This window comes from Leptosomus discolor, chromosome 10, assembly GCF_034619465.1.
Source record: "Leptosomus discolor isolate bLepDis1 chromosome 10, bLepDis1.hap2, whole genome shotgun sequence".
Classification (NCBI taxonomy): Eukaryota; Metazoa; Chordata; class Aves; order Leptosomiformes; family Leptosomidae; genus Leptosomus; species Leptosomus discolor.
In genome coordinates this window covers 21,234,946-21,256,861 of record NC_141400.1, presented here as the reverse complement: position 1 = coordinate 21,256,861, position 21,916 = coordinate 21,234,946, and the positions used below count along the sequence as shown (strand labels likewise).

The following is a 21,916-nucleotide window of genomic DNA, read 5'->3' as shown; positions in this document are numbered from 1 at the left end:
CCAGCTCCCGGAGCTCGTATGGGAAACAGGGACCATGCCAGTGCCAGCCCACAGAAACCCTCGCTGCAAAGGCGTGCCTGGACGGACGCGATTTCTCGCACAGAAAACCAGATTGTGGGAACAGAGGATTACAGGAGGGCCAGTTCTTCAGAAAGACTCTGTGACAGACTCTCTTGTGTTAAACGAGGACCAGGAGCACAGAATGAGACCTTGGATTGCCCCAGGAGCGACCAGAAAACAAACAGGATTCATGCAAACTGCAAAACCAGGGCTTGTGAAGGGGGAGCACAAACGTACGGGGACGATGAGAGAATGGTTGTAGAGCAAAATAAAGGGAAACATAAAAGGCATCGAGAATGAGTTATGGAAATATATTAAAAATAAGAGAAACTCAAATGAAATGCATGCCTGTTACTAGCTGGGAAAAGTGAACAAGCAGTGGGGTGCTGACAGTCTGGAATATTCTTTCTTCAGCAAGAAAACGGATGAGGCAGGAGGGCAGGCTGGAATAAATAAGTGGAAACTAGGTAGGATGGGGTGTTCGTGACATTAGGGCTGGATGAAATTCACCCCTCCGCGCTTGGATGGATGGGCTGTTTCTTCCTCTAACCCTGCTCACAACCTTCATTTCTTCACCTCCTCTTTAACCCTTTCCTCCTACTTCCAGGCTGGGGGTCAGCACAGGACCCCCATGGCTCCCGCCTGCCCCGGGAAGGGACGAGGGCAAGGGGAGCGGTCCTTGTTTTCCACGAGCCTCAACTAAAACCTCCTCAGGATTAAATGCTTCAAGGGGACGGGTTGTGTTAGGAAGAGATGTTGGACTGGATGCGCGTTTGTGGTTGTATAAAAAGGAAAAATGGGAATCACGCTGGGCTGTTCCAGCACTTGATGACTGACATTTTCAAAATCATATGTTCTTTGTAACTGCCAAAATATTTTTTCCAATATTTTAATACTTTGTTAGTAGCAAAAATCAATGTAATTTAAACAAAGAGGGATTTAAAAAAGCCATAGCAATACAAAGCAATTTGTTTTGGAACCAGCTGAAATGAACTTGAAATTGTTTTTCAAGATCTTCACTTCATCAGAAAAAATAATTCAATTCAAGTAACATTTTAAGGCCCAAGTCAGTTTTTTTCCAAAGTCTGTCCTTGTTGCTTTTTTAAAAATTTTGTTTGTCTGTTCAGATACTGAGCCAAAAATATCCCAGTGACTTCCCAACTTTATTTAGGACATAGACCAAACCTTTATCTACCCACAGGGAGCAATCACTGTGGTTTTTACTGTACAGGGGCTTTCCCGCTTCACAGGCCTTCCACAAAATAAATCTTTGAGCTGAAGTTTTCAGAGAGACGTACATCAGGGTCAGTGCTTTTTAATGTGTTCATAAGATGTAGGGAAGACAAAGAAAAGCCACTAAAGCACCCAGAGCAAAGCACCAGCTGAGGCAGGGAGGGCAGCAGAAACCCTCTGCGGGCAGCTGATCGCGTTGCTTATCGTTCCTCCTGGGGTGAGAACAGAGGTGGCTGCGGCCACGTCGCAAATCTGATTTCTTTCTTGGGCTTTGGCTGGTTTCTGTCCACTCTGGGATGCGTAAGATCCTCTGCAAGGCACCTGCTTCGCTTTATTTAAAGTAGGTTAATTGCAATGGCAGAAACTGGGCTGCTAATTAAACCTGGCGATAACAACGAGGTGTGCCTGGAGGTAGCTGGCTCTGGGCTGCGGGCAGAGGGAGAGGCTTTCCCAGGCAAGGACGTGGTCCCGGGTGCCGGGTGAGGAGGGACCTGGTTTGTTTGGATGGGTTTTCCTCCCGTTAGCGTGTCCAGTTGCTTTTTGATAATCCAAGGCAGCATTTTATTTTAGTGGGGTGGTAGTGGCAGCAAAATGTTCAGCCAAATACTGGCATGCTCCCTAGCTGCAGGGTTCAGCGTCTGTGTTTAAATTCAGTTGGGAAAACACTGTGAGAAGCTATGTGAAAATCTCAGCTAAAGGTTGTTGAAAATTTGTGTAGACTATTTGCTGCTACAGAGGGGCAGCGACTACAAAGAAGAAACATCACGGGTGAACGGAAAAGGCTTTTTTCCCCATGATGCCACCCAACACTGCAGCTACAGCAGTAATGCTAAATTAAATAAATAACAGAGAGAGGAGAGCCTTTCATGTTCTCCTGTGTGAAAGCCTCTCCACTCAGTGGGGAGGAAGGAGTGCCACAGCAAACCAAATTGCCCGCTGATAGTTCTCAGGCTGTCAAGCAGACAGGGACCGACGGGCTATTTTGCCCAGACCCTGGGGCCCAGGGCAGTCGGTGCTCGTGAACCCAAACTTGTGCTGAGGAAACGCTTTTCATCTGCCTGCAGCGCCTTTGACGGACGCGGGGAGCCTTGCCTCTCCCACAGAAGCCTTTACTTCTCTCTGTTTTCTGGGTGGTTGTAACGTTTTTTCAACACTGCCTCATTTTTTCTGACTTTTCCCCTCTGTTTTCTTCTCTGTCATGCCCGAGTGAGGCACGACCCTGCTATTTACTGTGCCCCCCAGGAGTAGTTTCAGGCTCTCCAAGCGGGTAGTGACCCACAGTGCCCCCTGGACGTGGGGCCACCTGCAGAGCTGCTGATAGAGCCCAGGTGAGAAAATGCAGCAGGAAAACTCCGGGGTGTGGAACCAGAAACTCCCTCTTGCCTCAGTGCGACCCGGTGCGCGGTCTCTAGGTAAGAGACTGTTCTCTCCTTCGCCACTCCGCCAACAGGGCTGGTCGTGGCAGATGCACCTCAATGCCTTGGCCCCATTCTCAGTGGATTTGAGGCTGATAAGGGAGAACAGATTTTTTTTCTTTTTACTATTTTTGGCATTTGGCATCAGCTGTGCTAGGGCAGCCATCCAATACATCTGAGCCTCCCTCCACACAACACAAAGCAGCAAATTAAAAATATGTATGTGTGTGTGAGGAAGCGATTCAAAGCAGCTCTTCATAGCTGGGAGAAATGCACACTATAATTATCTTAAATGAGCTAGTTATAACTTCCTCATTGGCAGTGAATTACTGTAAGACCACACACTCATAGCACTGGTATCAAACAACAAAAAAGAGAAAAAAAAAAAGCAGCATGTGAGGCCGGCTGGGGTGGGGGTCACCAGGGCGAGACATTAAAAGTTATCAGGAAAGATGACAGCGAAGCCAGGGAGCACAGCGGAGAGGAGAGATTTCTGACAGAGGCTGTGAACACCTGTAAACCTTGTCCCATTTGAAACCACCCCGAGCAGCAGCATGCCCCGTGGTGACACCATCTCTGCACGAGCAGACCTGTCATACCTGGGGGTGACTGTGAGGATGAGGCCATAAATGTCCCTGCACCTGGGATTCGTTTACTCCTTCACCCGTTCCCAAGCAAGGCTCACTGCCAACGGCTTCAGCGAGACACAGCTGACACATCAGATGGGATCCTCCTGTTTCCCAGGTGCTCTGACTTCACCAACCTCCACGACCGTGTAGATGAACACAGGGGATGAGTGATAAATTAATTCTTGGAATAACTTACTGCTGCTGATGTCCAGGGGTGCTTCCTCTGATTTACTGCATGCCAAAGGGCGGGCAGCGGGAGCTGTTTCGGCAGGAGCCAGCCCCAGGAGCGCTGCCTGCTGCAGGCATCCCCGTTCCTGCACTGCTGCCCAACAGCAGCATTGGACCTGGCCCCCCAAAACCTGAGCGGGCACCCTGCTGACTCTGGAGGTGGAGGCAGAGCCATGGGGCTGAGGAGGCTGCTGGCAGATGGACCAGGAATGGCCTCAGACGGGTTTGGACCTGCACCCAGGTGGTTTCCCAGCTCTGATTTTCATAACTCGGCACAGGGAATGCCCTGGAGTTGCTCTTCGCTGCGCCTCGTCCCTCGAAGGCAGCCAGCCACCGCAGGCATGTGCTCTCCTCCCCCACTGGCCGATGTCTTTACAGTAAATACCGAGGGCCTGATCCTGATCTGGGTTTCATGGGTGTTGCCCCACGTGCAGAGAGGCCGTCGCTCCCCTCGCGCAGGAGAACCGGCTCAGGCGCGGGACGTCTGGGGAGCCCCGGCCCCCCGAGCTGCAGCTGCCGCGGCACGGCCGGGGCTGGCCCACCCTGGAAGGAGCTGGCTGACCAGAAACAAACCCGGGACGCTGCAAATGAGCTGCGCCAAGCCAGGCCAGCCTCAGCGGTGTCCCCTGGAAAGTCAGAGGGGACGGAGATGCTGCGGAGGGGAGGTGCGGTCACTCTTGGTGCACGGTCCACAGGGCCCACGTGGGAGGCGGCGCAGCCCCGTGCTCTGCGCGAGCTCTGCCTTCCCCTCCTACCCCCGGCACTGTGTTATTTATGCAGAAGAGCCAAATCTCCGTGCTGTGCAGAGGCAGTTATATTCCTATAGATACATGATTTCTGTAACACCTAACAGCCTCCATGAGAAGAACAATTTATTTCTAGGATAGTGCCAGGAAGAAAAGAAATCCAGTCCTGGATGTCTTCCAGTTTGTTTTTTCTCCCATGAGGTACTGTAGGTTCAGTTTGCAAGTGTTTTTTGATTGCTTTATATTTTGGAGCTGTTTGGAGCAGGACTGGTGTTGGCTGGAGGGGACTGGCACACGACTCTGTTGCACGGGACAGCGCCAGGGGTGCTGGGGCCAGGGTTCATCAGGACTTGTTCTTCAGGAAACTGTGTTGAATTGGATCCTGTGAGCCCCTCAACTCCATCGTGCTGGCCCTACACCTGGGTAGCAGGAGTCCAGCCTATATATTAAACTATACTGAGGTGCTTGAAAGAACCTCCCACACAGAAAGCTGCCACTGAGGAGCAAAGAAGGTTCAAGGCCAGGCTGGATGGGGCTTTGAGCAACCTGATCCAATGGGAGGTGTCCATGCCCATGGCAGGGGGGTTAGAACCAGATGATCTTTAAGGTCCCTTCCAACCCAGACTATTCTGTGATTCTATGAAAAAAAGGGTCAATACCAAGGGATGGAGGAAGCTCTTCCTACCAATCCCGTCTCCTTTTCTTTAGAGAACTGCACGGTGTGAAGAGGTGGCATGCAATGGGTGAGGGCATGTTTCATTGCCCAAGGTCGACAAGTGAGCACTAGAGGTGTACCAGGATGGCTGAAGAAATGTCAGCGTATCTTGGCTCTTGACTGTGGCCCAGGGTGACCCATCCATCTCTGCACAGAGATGCCTGCATCTTCAGTGCAGGGACCCCTACAGCGCAGGGACAGGCTGTTCCACAGCACACATGGAAGTATCCAGAGTACCCAATTTCTGTAGGAAACGGAAAACTTGTGTCCTGACCCCACCATGCAGGTGGGGAGAGTGGTGAGTGCAGATGGCCAGCGAGACGGCCTCTCTCGGGGATGATACGTGTAGCCAGAGGCCACTGCTGTGCCGGGCACTGTACAAGCACAGCAGCGATTCCTGCGCTGGAGGGCGGGTGATCTGAGGAGACGGTGCAGATGAAGAGTGGGGCGACAGTGGCAGTACTGTCCCTGCTTTACCTGTGGGCATAGCACCAGGGGGAGTGTGAATGGCTCACCGGGAGGCTGACAGCGACTCCAGGACAGATCTGAAAGGAGCCAGGCCATGCTCCTAATGAGCAGTGATTTACACACCGTGACTGGAGAGCTGGTTATTATCTACATATTACGGATGCCAAAGGACACGCTGGCTTTTCACAGAGATAATCAATAACAACTGCTGTCCATTTTGATTACTGACTTTCTGCAAGCCGCCTTCAGCATCCTGCCGCTGACTGCCTGCATTTCGATGGGATGAATGAGCCCCACATCATCTCCTTTGTGTGCTCAGCTAGGGTGGTTTCAGGGCTCTTTAGGATCCAGTTGGATGAAAAGAGCTATTTGAATGTAAATTAATTGCCATTACAATTCTGTTTTTCTGCTTTTCGGCAGAGGAGATAACTTCAGCCTTGTCACAGAGAACAAAGCCATCAAAAGTGAACTTGTCAATTCAATCTCTTCATATAATTATATTCTGAGGATTCAGACAGTTGGGTGTTTCTGCATTATTTCTCCCCAAGGAGGACTGCTACCTCCCATCTTCCAAGCACAAGTGGGCTGTGTGCACCAAGGAGAAGCAAGTGAGTTCCCCCCCTGCACAGGTCAGCACTGGAGCTCACCAGATCTGCCCAATTCCCTGTTGGGTTCACAGGGATGGAAGGCCTGGTCGTGGCTAAAGCGGCACCGTGAGCCAGCAGGCCTTCACGGGGGGAGCTGTTGTTGTAAATTGTACAGATTTAGCCGGGTATGGAAAACATCGTCTTAAGTTACAGGTGTAAGTGGGTGTGATTTACAGAGAGAAGAGATGAAAAGCAACCGAAGGAACCTGCAGAAGCAGGTGTCGCAGCCTGTCACTGAGACTGCTGGGTCTCCTTTCTGTGCTGCTGTGTTTGTGCGTCCGTGGCTGCCAGAGGGGCAATGGCAGCGGTGAACGGGAGCGCTTACACCGGCTGCTAACTAATGCCCTTTGGTACGCCCAGGCAGGGAGGCTTACGTCACTTCTGAACTTTGCCTGTTGTAATTCTGGCTTTGTACTGCAGAGGTGAGATGGAAAAGGGGGAAAATGATTAACGAAAACAGAGCAGCTCCTACCATGGAGGGGCTGAGCGGGTGCAGCACCAGCGATGGCTGAGGCACCACCGCAGGCGCCTGGTCCCGAGGGGAGCACCCGGCTGCGTGTCGGTAGTGGCCCCGTTGCTCAGAGAACCGCGCTGGATCAGGCCTTGCTTTCCCTGCGTGAAGCCACCAGCGAGATTTAGGCGGGCGGGAGGAGTGCCACGGCGCACGCAAGGCAGGGGCTGGAGCTGAGCATGGCTGCGCTTCGTAGGCGCCTGCTCCTCGGCGCAGGCAGAGCCGTGTGGGCACAGGCAGAGCAGGGATGGGCCTGGAAAGCTGTCCTGTGAGAGGGGAGGCTGGCAGCGGCTGGCCAGGCACAGCAGGGTGACGCCGGGGACTGGGGACCAGCACGTTCGAGCTGCGGTGTCTGCACGAAACCTTTTCACGGCTCTTCCACTCCAGGTTGCGGCTATCAGATGTTTTTGTCTCTGCTGCAGTCAGCAGTCTCGGGCAGTGGTTAGGTTGTGTGTCATGGTTTTAAGCCGCACGGAAAACAAACTGTGTCAGCCCTCGGCATGCCCGGTCATGATGCTCTGCCTCAGCACCACAGTTCTCAGAAGTGGCTGTTTACCGTGCAGGGAGGAAACCTGAGTCCTGCTCCCTCCTCCTGTGGCTCCTGAGCCCCCTCCCTGCCGATTTAGTGCCCTCCCTGTGCTGGGACAGGGAGTGTGCTGACACCGCCATCGCCCAGCGCTGCCAGGCCTGGGTGGGCAGCAGGGCCACCACCCCCCGGGCATGGGGGACGGGCACAGGCTGCGACAGCGCTGGTGGCAGAGTGGGGGTTGAGGGATGGCGCTGGTGGCAAGGAGGGGGTTGAGGGACGGCGCTGGCCACCCCCGCGGGCAGCAGGCCTGCAGAAGGCGGGTGTCTGTGCTGCGTCCCTGCCACCATTGAAAGCTGCCAGGGCCCTGCGCCTTCTGATTGCCCAACCACCCGGGGTTTGGTTTTCACATAATTTCAGGGAAGTGCTTAATTAACAACGGTACATCTCTCCATTAGCCTGCCACCTCCGCTTAGCAGCCATTTTGATGGTAAATTAATGACTGTCATGAAGTGATGGCCACCAGCTGGGCCTTGCCAAGATGGGGGAGGACACCGCCTGCCTGGCCTTGGGCGTCCTCATCCTGCCCAGACCTGGGGCTGGACAAAGGAGCTGCTCTCCCCTTTATTTCCATTTCCTAGGGGAGACCGACCAACTCCGCAGCCCAGTTACGCAAGGTGCAGGCCAATGCAGGCTGACATGGCTTCCCAACAGGTGAGGCTGGTTCTTCCCTCCCTGCAAAGCCAGGGAGGAATTCTGGGCCCATCAGTTGTTCATGGCCCAAAGGAAACCCTCTGAAAGGCGTCAGATTGCAAAGCACACATCTATCCCTTAAAAACAGCATCTTAAACTGTGTCTGTCCTGGCATTGAAACAAAATGGAGGTTCCCCAAATCAGAGTAAGCTCAAATATTCACGTACAAGCTCCTAGAGAAAGGGTGTTCTCAAAAAAAAAAAGGTGATGGTTCTTTATTCATTTGCCCAGTGCCTTGTACAGTGGGGTCCTGATGCTAAACAGAGTTTGAATACTTGAGAACTAACAAGAGCGGAACAAAGTCCAGAGTTTCAGTGCAAGCACTGCAGTCTTCCCACGGTGAAGGAAGGGAGAGCAAGACAAGGTTTAGATGGCAGCAGTGAACGGGTCTTCTCCCTGCCAAGGTCCAGCCTCACCTCTCTCAGGACACCTTGTAGATCCAGCCCTGGCACACCAGCAGAGCTGCACATGAACGTGCCTCCTCCTCTCCCTTCCCTCTGGAGGGGAAAATTACAAACTCGGGCCAATGACCAACTTCGTGGACCTGGGGACGGTGGCCAGCCACCAGTGGGAAAACTGTGAGGAGGACTTTCAGACTTTCAGCCTCCTTGCTGGCCACAGCAGTCAGCAGGTGAACACGCACGCTGCTGTTCTATTCCTGACTTGCCATCTGAGCCTGACTCATTGCCTTGGTAACAAATTAAAACACTTTTATGTGTTTGCAGCTCGGTACCTAATTTTGTAAAACCAGGGAAACTGGCTCCTGGTGCTGGCCATGGAGGTCCTTTGGCTTTCCCCCACCCCGCGGTATCACCCGGGAGCGGCCCTGTGCCCTGTCTCGAGCAGCGCCAGAGCTGCCGGTGCTCGGCATCACGGTTTGCAGGGGTGCTTTGGGCAAGTGGCCGGCGACAGGAGCCAGCACCGGTGCGGCCTGCTGGGAGACATCTGGGAGCCCCTCTGCGGCAACAGACCGGTAAGTATCACTTACCAACAACGGGGTCAGCCAGGAATTGCCATGCCCGTTGCCCTTCGCTGGGTTCCCTAGCAAGGAGCCTTGCTCTCCTGTTGAAGCGCAGAGGAGAGTTTGCCAGCGACCGAAACGGATTCGAACGTAAGCACCCACCCCAGCCCTCTGCAAAGCGCCCATCGCGCCATCCTGTCCTGACCTGAGTACACCACTGCCACCACCTCGCATTTCCAGTGCAACTGGGTGTTTTGTCCTTCATCCCATCAAAACGGTATCTTCGTTTTAACCTTTCCGTAGGGAACCCGACATAACCCTCATCCCCTAACTCCGAGGCTGTGGATCTGCCTTATGCCCCTCCCCAACAGAGAGGAATGCGTGGCTCCGGCTCCTGCTGGGGTAGCACCAACTCTGCCTCACGCCTGCAGCAACGTCTACAGCTACTGCAAAGCTTCCTGCTTCTGCGCTCTTGAACTCGTGGTCCCACATACGTCTTTTGGGGTGCGTACTGTCAGGCAACTGATATTGAGGTGACTTCACTCACTCTTCTGCGGTAAATACAAGTGCTAAAACTACATGCAAAGGAGCAAAAAGGCATACGAGGGTATCCTGTACAAGGTGCAAGCCAGCACTGCGGGAACAACTCCTCAGGCCACACTCAGCATTTTTTAAATGAGAGAAGCCCTGATGGGCTGTGGCTGTGGAGGAGAATTGGGGCAAGCCCCTTGTCCCAGAAGGTCATGAGGCCACATAGAATTTTTAGCCAAATACAGCAGCGGTTTCCAGCTGATGGACCCTGTGGCAAAAGCAGCCATCACCCACAGCAGCTGCTGGGTGAGAGGATGCTCGCCCTCTCTGGCAGAAGAGGAGCCATTGCCACCTCCTCTGGCAGAGCCGATGCGCCTGTGCAGAGACCCCAGGTTTGTAACGGCTGGTCAGTGCTTGTCCAGCCCAAGGTGATATGATGTGTGTTCTGAGGTCATTACTGCGACTGCACAGGAACTGTTGGGGGTTCTTTGGGGGGTGGGGAGGGTGGCTTGCACAGTGAGCGGGTCAGAAAACGTGTTCGCCTCCACTGGGTGCCAACATGAAGGTTCCTTTGAGTAAGGTTTCAAAAAGATCCAGCAATCCAAGCCCCGTCTGTCAAACCCAGCGTGGAGTTGGAAATGTTTCTGGAGGAGAAGAAAATACCAAGACAGAGGCACTATATATAGACGTCCGTGTGAAGGTGGCGACGTTGGAGTGCAGTGTATTTTTATCCCAATAGAGGTGTTATCTGTCTATCTCCCATGAAATGCTGGAGGGGGGTGTTACAGCACTCAGTTCATGTGAAGAGAAAGTAGCCGAAGTCACAGTCAAATTTGTGTGGTCTGTGCTTTCCAAAGGCAAGCTGTCATACTCGGAATTTTTCTCCTCTGGCTCACCGTCCTGTATTTGTTGCATGACAAAGTTCATCATCCAAGTAACTGTTTAGTGGCCTTCTAAATCAGTGGATTTCTGCTGTGTGTAGGGCATAGCTTAGGTCTGCTGCTCATCAGAGAATTACGGGAGTTTTGTGTGTACCTCAGCACACATGATCTTTCTGTTCTCTCACCAGCAGCAAAGCCGTGTTTAGCTTACGTTGGGGCTGAAGCCAGATAAGAGGGATGCTTCAGCACAAGATGTAACCACATCTGGCACATGCCAGGGGCGGCTCCTAAGAGTTCAAAGGCTTCAGCGTGGATTATTTACGCATTCACCTCCTAGCAAATCCTTTTATTCTTAAATTCCAGACAGTTTATTATGTGGAGATCCTGAAAATCCAAAGTCTTGTCCTCTCTGCATAGATGTTAAAGATCTTAAAACCTGGCCAGACGTCTCGGGAGCAGCTACTGGGCAGTGCCACGGCCTCAGTGCAGCACTGCCCGAGCGGCTGCTCCCACGGCCGCTGCTTGGGGCCTCTCCGCTCCCTGCAGAGGCACAGCCTGGGTCTGGATACACACTTAGGTGTCCATGGGCACAAACCCGGAATGTGCCCACCTTGAGTCAGCACGTAGGAAGTGGAGTCAAGAGTGATTTAACGCTAGCAAATAAGAAATAGTTTGGGGTAGGCTGTAACGAGAATATTCCCTGGTTTTTAAGGACTGGCTCTGTGAAATTCCTGACTGAAAACTGTGTAACGTCTTACTGCTAATTCAGCAGCTCTGCTGGGGCCTGCCCATGTCTCCCTCTTGGAATATATGAGTTCTTGGCTTGCTTGGTGGTGAGCGGATTTATTTTACTTTATTGTCTTCATGGATGCTCATGAGGACGAAGAGCAAAAAGCTGGCAAGGAAACACCTCGGCTGAGAAGAGAAACTTTGATCAAACTTGTGATTTTCTCCGCTCCATGGAGTAAAGGAAGTTTATTTATAGAACAGCTTCTTTGGTAAAACAAAACCTGTCCTGTATCCTGCTTTTGATGGCGCACCTGGCTGCAGTGCAGCATGGTGCACGTCAATTTTATTTGCTTTGTAGCATGAAGTGGTGCACAGGATCAGTGGTAATTAGCAGACAATGCAGATTGGGGCGGTCTTTCTTCGGAGAGCACACGACCTTCCACTGCAGTTGCAAATGAAGACTGCATTTGAGAGTACCCAACTGCGGTGGGACTAACTGTGGCGGAGCAGGTTGCACGGCAGCTGTTCTCACTGTGCTTCCTGACAAAAAGCATCTGCTCTGCGGCTCCAACCGTGGGAGGCCTCTGCTCACCCTGTGACTTCAGATGGAGACCCTGAAACTTGAGTGCTCCGTGCTGTGGGGAGACAATAAGTGACCCTTATTGCTGCCTCGTCTCTGCCCCGCACAGGCACTTCCAAACGAGTCCTGGCTACGGCCGGGTGAAGCGCTGCTATTGCCGGGTGCCAGGGCCGGGGAGGGTCCGCACGCACCAATGTCCCACCACAGCACCTAAAGTGACGTGTGGTCCTGTCTGCGTGTAACTAAAACCACCAAGCCCAAAATGCGACTGACACGTTGCATTCTTCACCTTGCAGCTGAGGATCCCAAAGTGTTTTGTAACAATTAACTAATTAAGTCTAAGAGCATTTCAGTGTAACGCATTTTTCTGTCCCTTTGTCAAGAGGCGCAGGAAGCCAGAGGGCTACCGCAGCGCTGTGGGGAGCCGGTCCGCAGCCACAGCCCTCTCGCCCAGCGCTCCCTGGCTCCGCTGATTCCCAGGGGCTTGGTCTTAAAATGCTTTTGGGACCCGCAAACTGACGGACGTGGCCATGATAGAGTAGCAACAGCAAGTTTCTGCCTGTCCTGAGAACTAGAAATGTGAAACGGGTGGGAGAGAAGGAGAACAGACGAGCGTATTTGTGGTTTTTTGTGGGGCTAGAGGAGTCCAGTTGGAGAAACTACAAAGCTGCTCATTTTCAGCAGGGTTTCTCACATTGCCCACCCAGCCCAGGCATTGCCTCCAGGCGCGGGCCTGCCTGCCTGTCTGCCTCCTGGTAAGCTGCCGGGCCAGGCACGGCGCCCAGGAAAGGGACCCAGTTGCAGGGCCACACTGCCACACTTCCTAGTGGGAAAACCTGAGAGAGGAGCTCCTGAGAGATGTCTGGTTTTGATGTGCGATCCATCCAAGACGACTTATCGATGCCACAAAGATTCCCTGCGATATGCACACCAGCTTGTACCCACAGGACACGGGGGTCCTCTGCAGCTCCACGGCAGTACCCACACATATGCACCTCTACAGCACGCAGGGGAGAAAACCTGCCCTGTGTCTGCCTGGAAGCTTACAGCTCTGCAGTTCTGAAAAATGCTCTGAGATTTAACAGCCGACTGAGCCAAGATTTTGAATGTTATGAAAAGGTTTGTAGACATTGTACACAAGAATAGTTCAGGTGGGAGAAATGGAAATCCAGGAACATAATGCAGGAAAGGTGAAGCCACAAGTCAGTCTCTACCCAAATTCAGTCTGAGCCAAGCTCCTTTAACAGGTCTAATATCATGTCCTCATTATTTAAGAAAAGCTTTTGTACTGTTAAACAAAATGACAGAAACAACTTAGAATTCTAAAATTAGGCTAGTAAACCATCCCTAGATAAAGTTAGTAAATCGAGTTTAATATTTTTCATTAGTGAACCTCCAAGTATGTTGCCAGGGACATAAGCACCCTGAGGCGCTCTCCTTCCTTTTCAATGGCTGGGGAAACTGAGGTGCAGCGATCGGAAATACCTTTCTCCACCTCTAACAGTTACAGAAATCACTGATTTAATTGCTATCCATCAAAAATCAGTATATCACCTGAAAGTCAAAAGAGCCTGAAATGCGCCCCAAAAGTCAGGAAGCACCTGAAAACTCCTGGAGAAACCAGCTGCTGTGAAGTTTTTGTAAGGAGAAGGGCAAGCTGTTTTGTTCTCAGCCTGAGAGTCAATGCAATTGCTGTTGTGATGAACTCGAAATAGTCAAATACCACAAGGAAACAGCAGCCAGATTTGCAAACAAAACGATCTCTCTTACTTCAAACAATTCTGCAGTACTGCTAACAGGAAAGTTTCACAGCTCTTGGCACACAAGAGGAAAGCTTTCTATGCTCACAGACAGAGTAAAGAACGTGGACCCTCCTTACCCCTTCCATGTGGATCCTGGGATTTGTCGCCAGCCGGTGCTGATGGAGTTGCAGCCCCCTGGGGACTCTCCTGATGGAGGCAGGGGAGGACAGGACCCCCGACCTCTGGATTGAGCCAAACTTGGTAACGTTTTGTCCACACCTGACTCCATCCAGGAGGCGAATGAGGAGCAGGTTGGAGGGCAGCTGCTCGATGCTGCAGAGGACGAGGGTCCTGCACTCGGGGCACCTGAGCTCCTTCTGGGATTTCAGGATCCTCTGCAGACAGGGCTTGCAGAAAGTGTGCTGGCACGGCAGCACCTTCGCTGTGGCATCGAGCTTTTCAAAGCACACAGGGCACTCCAACAGGTCAAGGAGAGCTAAATCATCCATCTTCAGCGCAGAGCTCCGTCACAATTGGAGCCAGAGCCATCCGCATGCCACATCCACTGGAGCGGGCTGAGACGCCTTCCTGCGCCCGCGGGAATCGCACCACGATCCTGGGCTCAGACAGCCATCCTGCACGGAGGGAGAGGGAGGAGGGAGAAAAGAGCAGAACTTGACTGCTGGAGTATGTAATACATCCCACCTACATTGCAAAGCAGTGCCTCACCAGCCAATTTGCAAATGTATACTTTGCGCTCGCATCCAAGTTTGGAGTGAGTCACTTGTGACTCAGTAGGGGCGAGGGGACGGGGACGGCGCTTGGGCTGATGCCAGCAGCAGGAGCCCCAGGTCCTGCTCGCGGGACAGACAGACCCGCAGCTGGGACGGGGCGAGCTGGCTCCAGGGCAGGCATGCTCAGCCCTGCTCGGCCGTACGCAGAGTCGTCTTTAATGCTCCCCCATCTGCGGATCATAACCGACACCACGGTAAAAAATTTACCAGCTCAGAAGGTGAGAGTCCCTGATAAACATCAGACCGGACCTGTTTACACTTGGCTCTGCCTGAAAGCAGCCGCTCGCTGCGCACATCCCTCGCACACCTACATGCCGCCTCGTTTTTCAGATCAGTCCCAATTACGCTCACTCTCTCCCCGTTTTGACAGCAGCTCTATAAAAAAGTCCTCCAAACACAAACAGTCTCTGGAGGTACCTGGCAGAGACGCGAGGCGCTCCGCAGTGCCATCCTTGCCCGGTGTGGCTGCCTCAGCTCTCTGAAGCAACCCAAGACGATTATTCCTCCCACAGCCTGAAGTCACTCAACCTGTTCAGCTCCCCTGGCGCTGCACGCTGGCTGAGGCTGAGGCGCACACCATGGCGGGATTCGAGTCTGGGCTTGTGGCAGCTGCGCGGCCCCGCAGCGCAGCCGGGACGCCCCGCGCCCGCCATGGGCCGGAGGGGCCGGAGGAGCCTTCATGCGGGGAGCTGGTGCAGTGGCTGCTGGGGCAGGCAGTGGGTGCCAGGCCCGACCCGGCCTCAGTTTTCCGCACCCAGCGCTCAACCCGGGGAGCAGCCGCTCCAGCCGCTCGTTCCTGCGGATGCTCAGCTCAATGGCAGCCGCTCCATGGGAACAAAAAAACGAGAAGCGCGTGTTCCTTAGCGGGGCCGGGGCTGACTCCCCGTGCGACCTTCAGCGCCGTCACCACAGGCTCCAGCAGCTCCCGGCTGTTCCCGCTCCCAGGCTGGTGGGGCGATGGGTTCTGGGCTGGGGTGAGATGGCCACCAGCACCCACCACTGCTCCCTGTGGGAAGCGTGCCTGTGCCGTGATGAGACCCAAGCCCAACAGCAGCAGCGTGGGGTTTGACATGGGCACCTTCTCACCCCAGTGAGGCACTGGACGTGGCACTGGAAGGCCAGGGGGCATTTCATGGTATCTGCAATTTGCATTCACGTTATCGGCTGAATTCCCATCTCAAGGTCTGCCTTGCTCACACATACCGATGTGTTGCCTAACGAGAGCAGTAGAAGTAGCAAAGATCCAAGATATTTTTCCTTAAAACCCCTGCCGCATCTCAGTCATGTGTTTACAACCTACAAGCAGTACAGATGTTGTAGAAGACCGTAAATCTGCTGAAACGATTTCTACTTGGTCCTCTTGCAGATAATGCCATCAGACTGCACGCATGTCCCTTCCCTTTTCTCAGGAGGACTTCTTCAGAAGTACAGAGGGGAAATGGTTAATGTGTTTTTTCAAAAGTTCTCCCCCTCAGATCATGATTTTGTCAAAACAAAGTTTTTTACTCTTTTTTTTTTTTTTTTTTAAAATGGTGGACATTTGGCTAAATTAAAATGTTGACAAACATCTTCAGGATAGTGCAAGAAACCAATGACCTCACTCTGTTTCATCTCAAGTTTCCTTTTGCTTTGGTATTTCTTTGTAGCCTGTCATATGTTGATTTGAGCTTGGCTGGCTGAGTGCACACTTTTAAATGAATGATGTTGCAAATAACATCATCTCATCTGCCGGTGTTTTTGAATGTGCTGCGTGACATAAAGTATATTGAAAACAAAGGGTTTGAAGGTTGTTTGTCTTTTTTACATATTCTTCCCTATTTGTGCTCTGTGATTAACACTCACGTTGTATTTTCTTCTGATTAGAAAGGAAACAGAATTATGAAGTGTCTTGCAGTGGGCAAGCGGTGGAAATGAAGCTGACCGGCTGGTTTTGTGCCCGCCAGTTAATACTTATCTCCGATCAAATCTGTTTTGTGACTACTTCTGCAGTTTTTCCTAAACTTTAAGGCCAGTCTTCAGTAGTACTATCAAAAAACCGGGTGAGACTGACACTCTGCCGGGGAGAAGTGCGAGCATTTTGCACGGTGAATTCCTGGTGAATTCCCAAGGGAATCATCAGCTGCTGCCCAAGCGCCCGGTTGCCCTGTGGGGCACCTCAGGAAAGCCCAGGATGGGGGATCCAGTTTTGCTGAACGCACTCAAGGGGTCCAGGGGTATCTGGGGGGAGCCGGTGGTCCAGAGAACACCGTGCCTGCAGGGCGGCTGGTCCAAGGCAGCAGTTTCCCTCTGGGCTCCAGGAGGGGCTGAGTCTTGCCCCCCTTCCATGGAACTCGTGCCTGCGGGAAGCATGCCGTGCCCGTTGTCTTCTGAGAAAGGCGCCAGGTGCTAAAGCTCTGGGCAACCCTTCTGCCTGAAGCTGACAGCGATTCCAGCCGGGAATGGGGCACGCAGGCTGCAGATCGCCGAGGCAGGGACAGGTGCTTTTTCCATCCAGGAGTTTCCAAATAGCCTGGCACAGCGAGACTCTGACCTTGATTGTAGTCCCTGGGTTCTGCTGCAATACCAAAGCTGATGATGCTACTCTTGGCATTTATATAACACTTTAAATCTTCAAAGCACTTTTCAAATGCTAATTCACCTGTGGAACGCCCCTCGGGCTAAGCATCACCCCCAATTTACATGGAGAAAACCAGGAGACAAGGCAACACAGCATATCAATGTCCGATTTGGGATCAGGGTGTGAGGCTTTCCTGGCTCTCCTCTTAACACTGAGACCATCCCATCGAACTTTATGATCTGCCACTGCCTCTCCCTTCCAACATGTCTCGTAATTGGCAGAGCTAGAAAGCTGCTAGTCCTTCCCTTTCATTTAAAAAGACTCTGTTTGATGCCAAAGTTGTAATTAACTCCAGGCTGGCTGCAGCGGGGGTGCCTGCTGTGGAGGCCACTGCTCCTTGGGCAGCAGGCAGCGCTGGCGCTGCAGAGGGCTCCTGCCTGGGCATGGCCACACGTCGCCTGCTGCCACCCTGGTCCCGCTACTCATCTGCAGGAGCCCTCCTCGGCTCACCAGCGGAGCGATGCCTCGTGCCGAAGGGGTGAAACTGCTGAAATACACATTGCGAGAGTCTTTTGATCAGAGTGGTTTATCAGGAAGCTGGAAGCTGGGAAACAACAGTGAGAGCGGAAATAGTTGTTCTGCTCCGATGAGCCCGTCCTCGCTTCAGCGCTGAGCGGCTGCGCGCATGTGTCTCCCCAGGGAGCTGCGTCCTTCGGCTGCCCCCATCTCTAAAGTCGACTCAGAAAAGAGCTCAAATGGATCCCAAGCCGAACAGCAAATACACGTTGGCCCCATTGTCCCGCAGGAGCTGTGCTGTCAAGTGAGTTCTTCTGTCCACCAGGACAACACCAACGCCGGGGACAGGCTGAGGGTGCCCAGCCTCGCAGGGACTCGTCCATGTGCTCCTTCCTCCAAGGAGAAGGCTTGCTGGTACAGCACACAACGCACCATCAGAAGTGAATGCTGTCACTCCTGAGAGCATGGGGGCTTTACGGCGGCGTTTCTTGCTGCCAACTCCTGGGGCTTGGTAAGATGTGCTATGTCGAGAGGCGTGAGGTTTGTTTTCTCCAGGCTGCCACGGAACGTGCCGTGTGAGAGCCTCAGTCTCTCCCACCACCTCACTCCAAACATTTTTCCACTTGGTTTCTCTGGGAGAGAGAAAATCGGGCAGATTTCTGTGTTTACCTGAGTGCGTGCAGCTCCTCCCGCTTTAACCACCAGCTCATGGCTGTGAGTTTACAACACGTAAAGACACTGGTGAAAAAAGTATTGCCTTTTACCAGCCTTGAATTTCACATATTTTGACATTGTTGGCGGTTGCCAGTTCTGGTGGTTATGAGACACTAGCATATAAACAACCTTTGCATTTCGTACCTATAGATCACAAAGATCTCCCTGAAGTTGGATATAATTACTCCTCTTTAAAGATGGGGAAAAACAGAGGTGGGGTGACTCTTCAAGGTCATAAAAGCGATCAGTGGCAGAGTAGGGGAGGGTGCCTACATCAAACAACCTCTGTGACCAGCTCTGCCTCGTGGCCTGACGTACTGGGACGCACCCTCACAATGTGAAAACCGATTGCCTCGCTCTTCCTATGGCTGCCTGGCCAGAAGACAAGGCATTGCTACAAGAAACAGGAAACTCCACTTGTTTCACACGTGTCGTACAGTTTCTCTACTGAAGGGCAATAAAACACGGGAAAACAGCTCGTGAAAACCCTGCTGTTGTGAAGAAAACAGTTGGTCCGTACAGCCAAGGTCATTTTTAAGCGTCTGCTCTGCCAAACCAAACAGGTTTTCTTTGGCCCACCAGAAGGACAACTCATGGAGCTCTGTGACCTCCAGGCTTCTGGCTGAAACCACGGAGACGTCAGAGCGTCAGTGTCTCCACTCTTTCCGGGGTCACTCCAGCGGGAGCATCGCACCTCCAGGACGTCATGTCCTCCTTCGCGCTGGCTGCCCGTGCGCAGCCCACGCGAGATGGCTCTCCTGCAGGACCGACATCCCGCGCTGGCCTTGCGACGGGCTCCGAGGAGTCCCCTTTGGCAGCGGTGGTGGGGTGGTTCTCATTTCTGGATCCCTCTGGGCTCTCCGCTCGAAATAACAATGGGGAATAGCGTGAGCAAGTGACGAGCTTCTCTCTGTTACCCTTCGCTTTGTGTGCTCTGGACCATCCTCCTTGGCCTGTCCTTCATCCCACCACGCAACCAGCGCCCGGGAGGCCAATCCCATGGGAGCCAGGGACCCTGTGCCCAACACGAGCGCCGCAGGGGCACGGGGCTGTGGTTAAACCAATGCTGCAGCACTGCTGCAGATGGGGAGTGTGTGCGCTAGGAGAGGGCACGGACACGGCAGTGCTTCCTGGGGGGGTTATTAAAAGCCTCTGCTACTCTGCATCTCGCGAGTGGATGCCACACGCCTCTTCCTCCAGGGAAGAGGGATCTTTCAGGCTGTTTTTAGCTCCTGGAGGGCAGGGAGAGGGGGTGCCACTTACAAGCTGCTACAAATTATAGATCTGGAGCTAACAGCTTGTCCTCCTACCCACCCACAAACACAACGCCCAGTGTTGCTGCTGAAGGGGAGGGGGGGGCGAATGGCAGGACCTGCCTGTGCCTCCGGACCCGAGGGCCAGGAGGGGGTGTGGTGCCCCCCCCCCCGATGGCACAGGGTCACTGGCTCTGCCGCCCAGCTCCCCGGGGACAGATGCCATCGGCCGCGGCAGGCGGCTGCGCGCAGCTGCAGCGGTGGGTTTTGTACACACGGCCTGATGCTAATTTGGAGAAGCCTGCACATTTAGTAAATACACTGCGTCTGCTTGAAGACATAATTAGGCCAGCGCGAATCTGCAGGGATGTGCACAGCACAGGGACCAGCAGCCAGCAGAGCAAAAGCCTCCCTAAAATTTTCCATCTCTGAAACCAATGCCTGGTCCCCTCCGCTACATCCCTGTTGGGTAGGCAGCCAGTGGCCACCACTTCCCTGCTCCCAACACCCCTCTCCTCAACCTCTGGAGGGGCACACAGCAGGGATGAACCTGCTGGCAGATGGATATTAAATCTTTCCCCTTTTCTGAGGTGGCTAAAAGCCAAACACTGAGAAGCCATCTACACTTATATAAGAAGAGTGGTTGAGAGAGCTGTTTATTAATCTTACGGAGAGCTGAATGTTGTATTTTGCCCATAACAGCCTTGTGCAGTCTTGCTGTTGGGTCACGTGAAGGCTTCAGCCGATTCTGAAGTAGCTGGAGCAGAGTGGTGCCTATCCAGAAATAGAGAAGTATTTTTAAATGAAATTTATTCACCGATTTTCCTTCAGACAGATTGTTATATGTTTGTTGAAGTGTCATTAGAAGTAGCTGGCGGTGGAGTCGGGCCAAGCAGCAGCGAGTGGATGGACACTGTCCTCTCTGCGCCCAGGGAGGTCACCCAGACCACCTCCTCCTCCTCCTCCTCCTTCTGCCGCCTGGTCTCTGCACCGAGGGCTGCGGCGGCACCTCACCAACCAAGGATTGTGAGATTTTGGGCCAGACCCAGAACAGACTTTGGCATCTCTGAGTTAGCACCTGCGAGGTCTGAGCTCAGGCACCGGGTCCCAAGTGGGTGCCACTGGCCGGCGACGGGGTGACGCTGCCAGACCTCCCCAGAACAGGCACCCTGAATGCCGCCTGCATGGGTGACGGGGCTTCAGCAGGAGGAGACCAGAGCCATTCGGCGGGCTGCTGCACGGCCTGGTGCGGGAGCTTCCTTCTGGGGAGGGAAGGGCACTGGGCAGCCCCTGCTCCAGTAACCCCAGTTTGGACCTTAGGCTGCGTGTGAGACCACAGCCACTCCAGCAGGCAGTGCCCCGGGTGCCCCAGCACCAAAGCCGGGCCGGGCTGGCATTCCTGCCGCGGCTTTGTCTCTCTCTGCTGCCTGGTACCTTCATCCTTTCTTCCCTTCAGCGCAGTGAAGAACCACAGATCACCAGGCACTAAATCCTGCTCCACTGGGATTTGCCTGATAAGGGCTGAATCTCCAGGGATGCAATTTTCATTTCGTAAAACAAGAATAAGGGTTTCCAAGTAGCGACAGACCTGAGCAGCACCTTGCAGGCCTTTGAAAGCTGCTTTGAGCACTTCTCAGCTGCTCTTTGCATGGTCCGACCACAGAAAATACCAGGTTTCTGTTACCTAATTAAGCACAGATGCAAATAACAACAGTGCTTGCAACGATGCATCACCTTTTAGTGTTCCCAGGTGTTCTGGCCAACAGTGAGTGCTGCAGCCCAGAGCAGGGCCCGCAGCTCAGTCAGCAAAGCCGACCAGGTTATAAATACTGCTGCTCGGAGAGCTCTGCTCTGGGTGTGGAGGGACAGTTGTGGTGGAGGAGGGGGAAGCATGGAGGGGTGAGCAATTAACTGGCTGCTGTGAATGTACCTCTGCTTTATGGAGCAGCTGAATTGGTTCAGCTCTTTGCCACTGCTCTGAGGACATGGCGATGCCTTTGAGGACGCAGCTTGTGTTTGCTTCTCCAACAGCTCCTGCTTGCAGAGCAGTGCTGCTCGTGGAGGGAGGTCTGGAGAGCAGGATCCAGAAGAGGCACGTAGCAGAATGGCACGGGGGGCCGGAGTCTTTGTGGCAGAGTCACTCCAGGCTGGCAGACGAGTCTTTGTGGCAGAGTCACTCCAGGCCGGCAGACCAGTTTCTGTGTCTGCAGGCATCTGGGAGCTGTGGCTCAGCCATGGCACAGACCAGCGTTCCTGATGCGCCTGCCTCTGACCAGGGGTGGTGTTTACCCACGAACTGTCCGTTGCCCTTCCTGGCTCCTGTTGGTCGCTGGGACCCCCGTGTTTCTGGAGGTGCTCGCTGGGTAGCGCCGCCCTCACGCCGTGCCCGTCCTTGCTCCCTGTTCGCTGCCCAGTGCACATGTGTTCTCTGCACTCCAGTTCCAGGCCGTGCTGCTGCTCTCGGGAGGAGCCCAGGGAGGTTTGCCTCCGCAGGTAAAACTCAGCCCTTGGGAATTTCCCTCTTTGAAGCGCTTTTTCCTGGTTTTTGTTTCTTTGTGACTTCAAGATTTTTATGCTTACTTAGGACTCTTACCTGCCCATGTAAGAGTCTCTAGGGCTAAGGTGGGTGCTAGGTAAGCTGGCTTTCATCAAGGAGCCTGCACGCCGCTCCTGGAGGTGCTGGGCGTCCTCCACTCCCACTGACCTCAGCCTCCAGGAATGCACAGC

At 53.4% G+C, this 21,916-nt stretch overlaps 1 protein-coding gene across 1 annotated transcript in view; it reads right to left on the bottom strand.

The window, feature by feature from the left end:
• SH3RF2 (SH3 domain containing ring finger 2) overlaps positions 1–13,864 on the bottom strand; it is a 38,575-nt gene extending 24,711 nt beyond the window's left edge. Inside the window, exon 1 of the mRNA XM_086471107.1 lies at positions 13,493–13,864. Coding sequence (XP_086327233.1) covers positions 13,493–13,864 — 372 coding nt within the window. The remainder of the gene's footprint in view (positions 1–13,492) is intronic.
• Between the last annotated feature and the right edge of the window lie 8,052 nt (positions 13,865–21,916).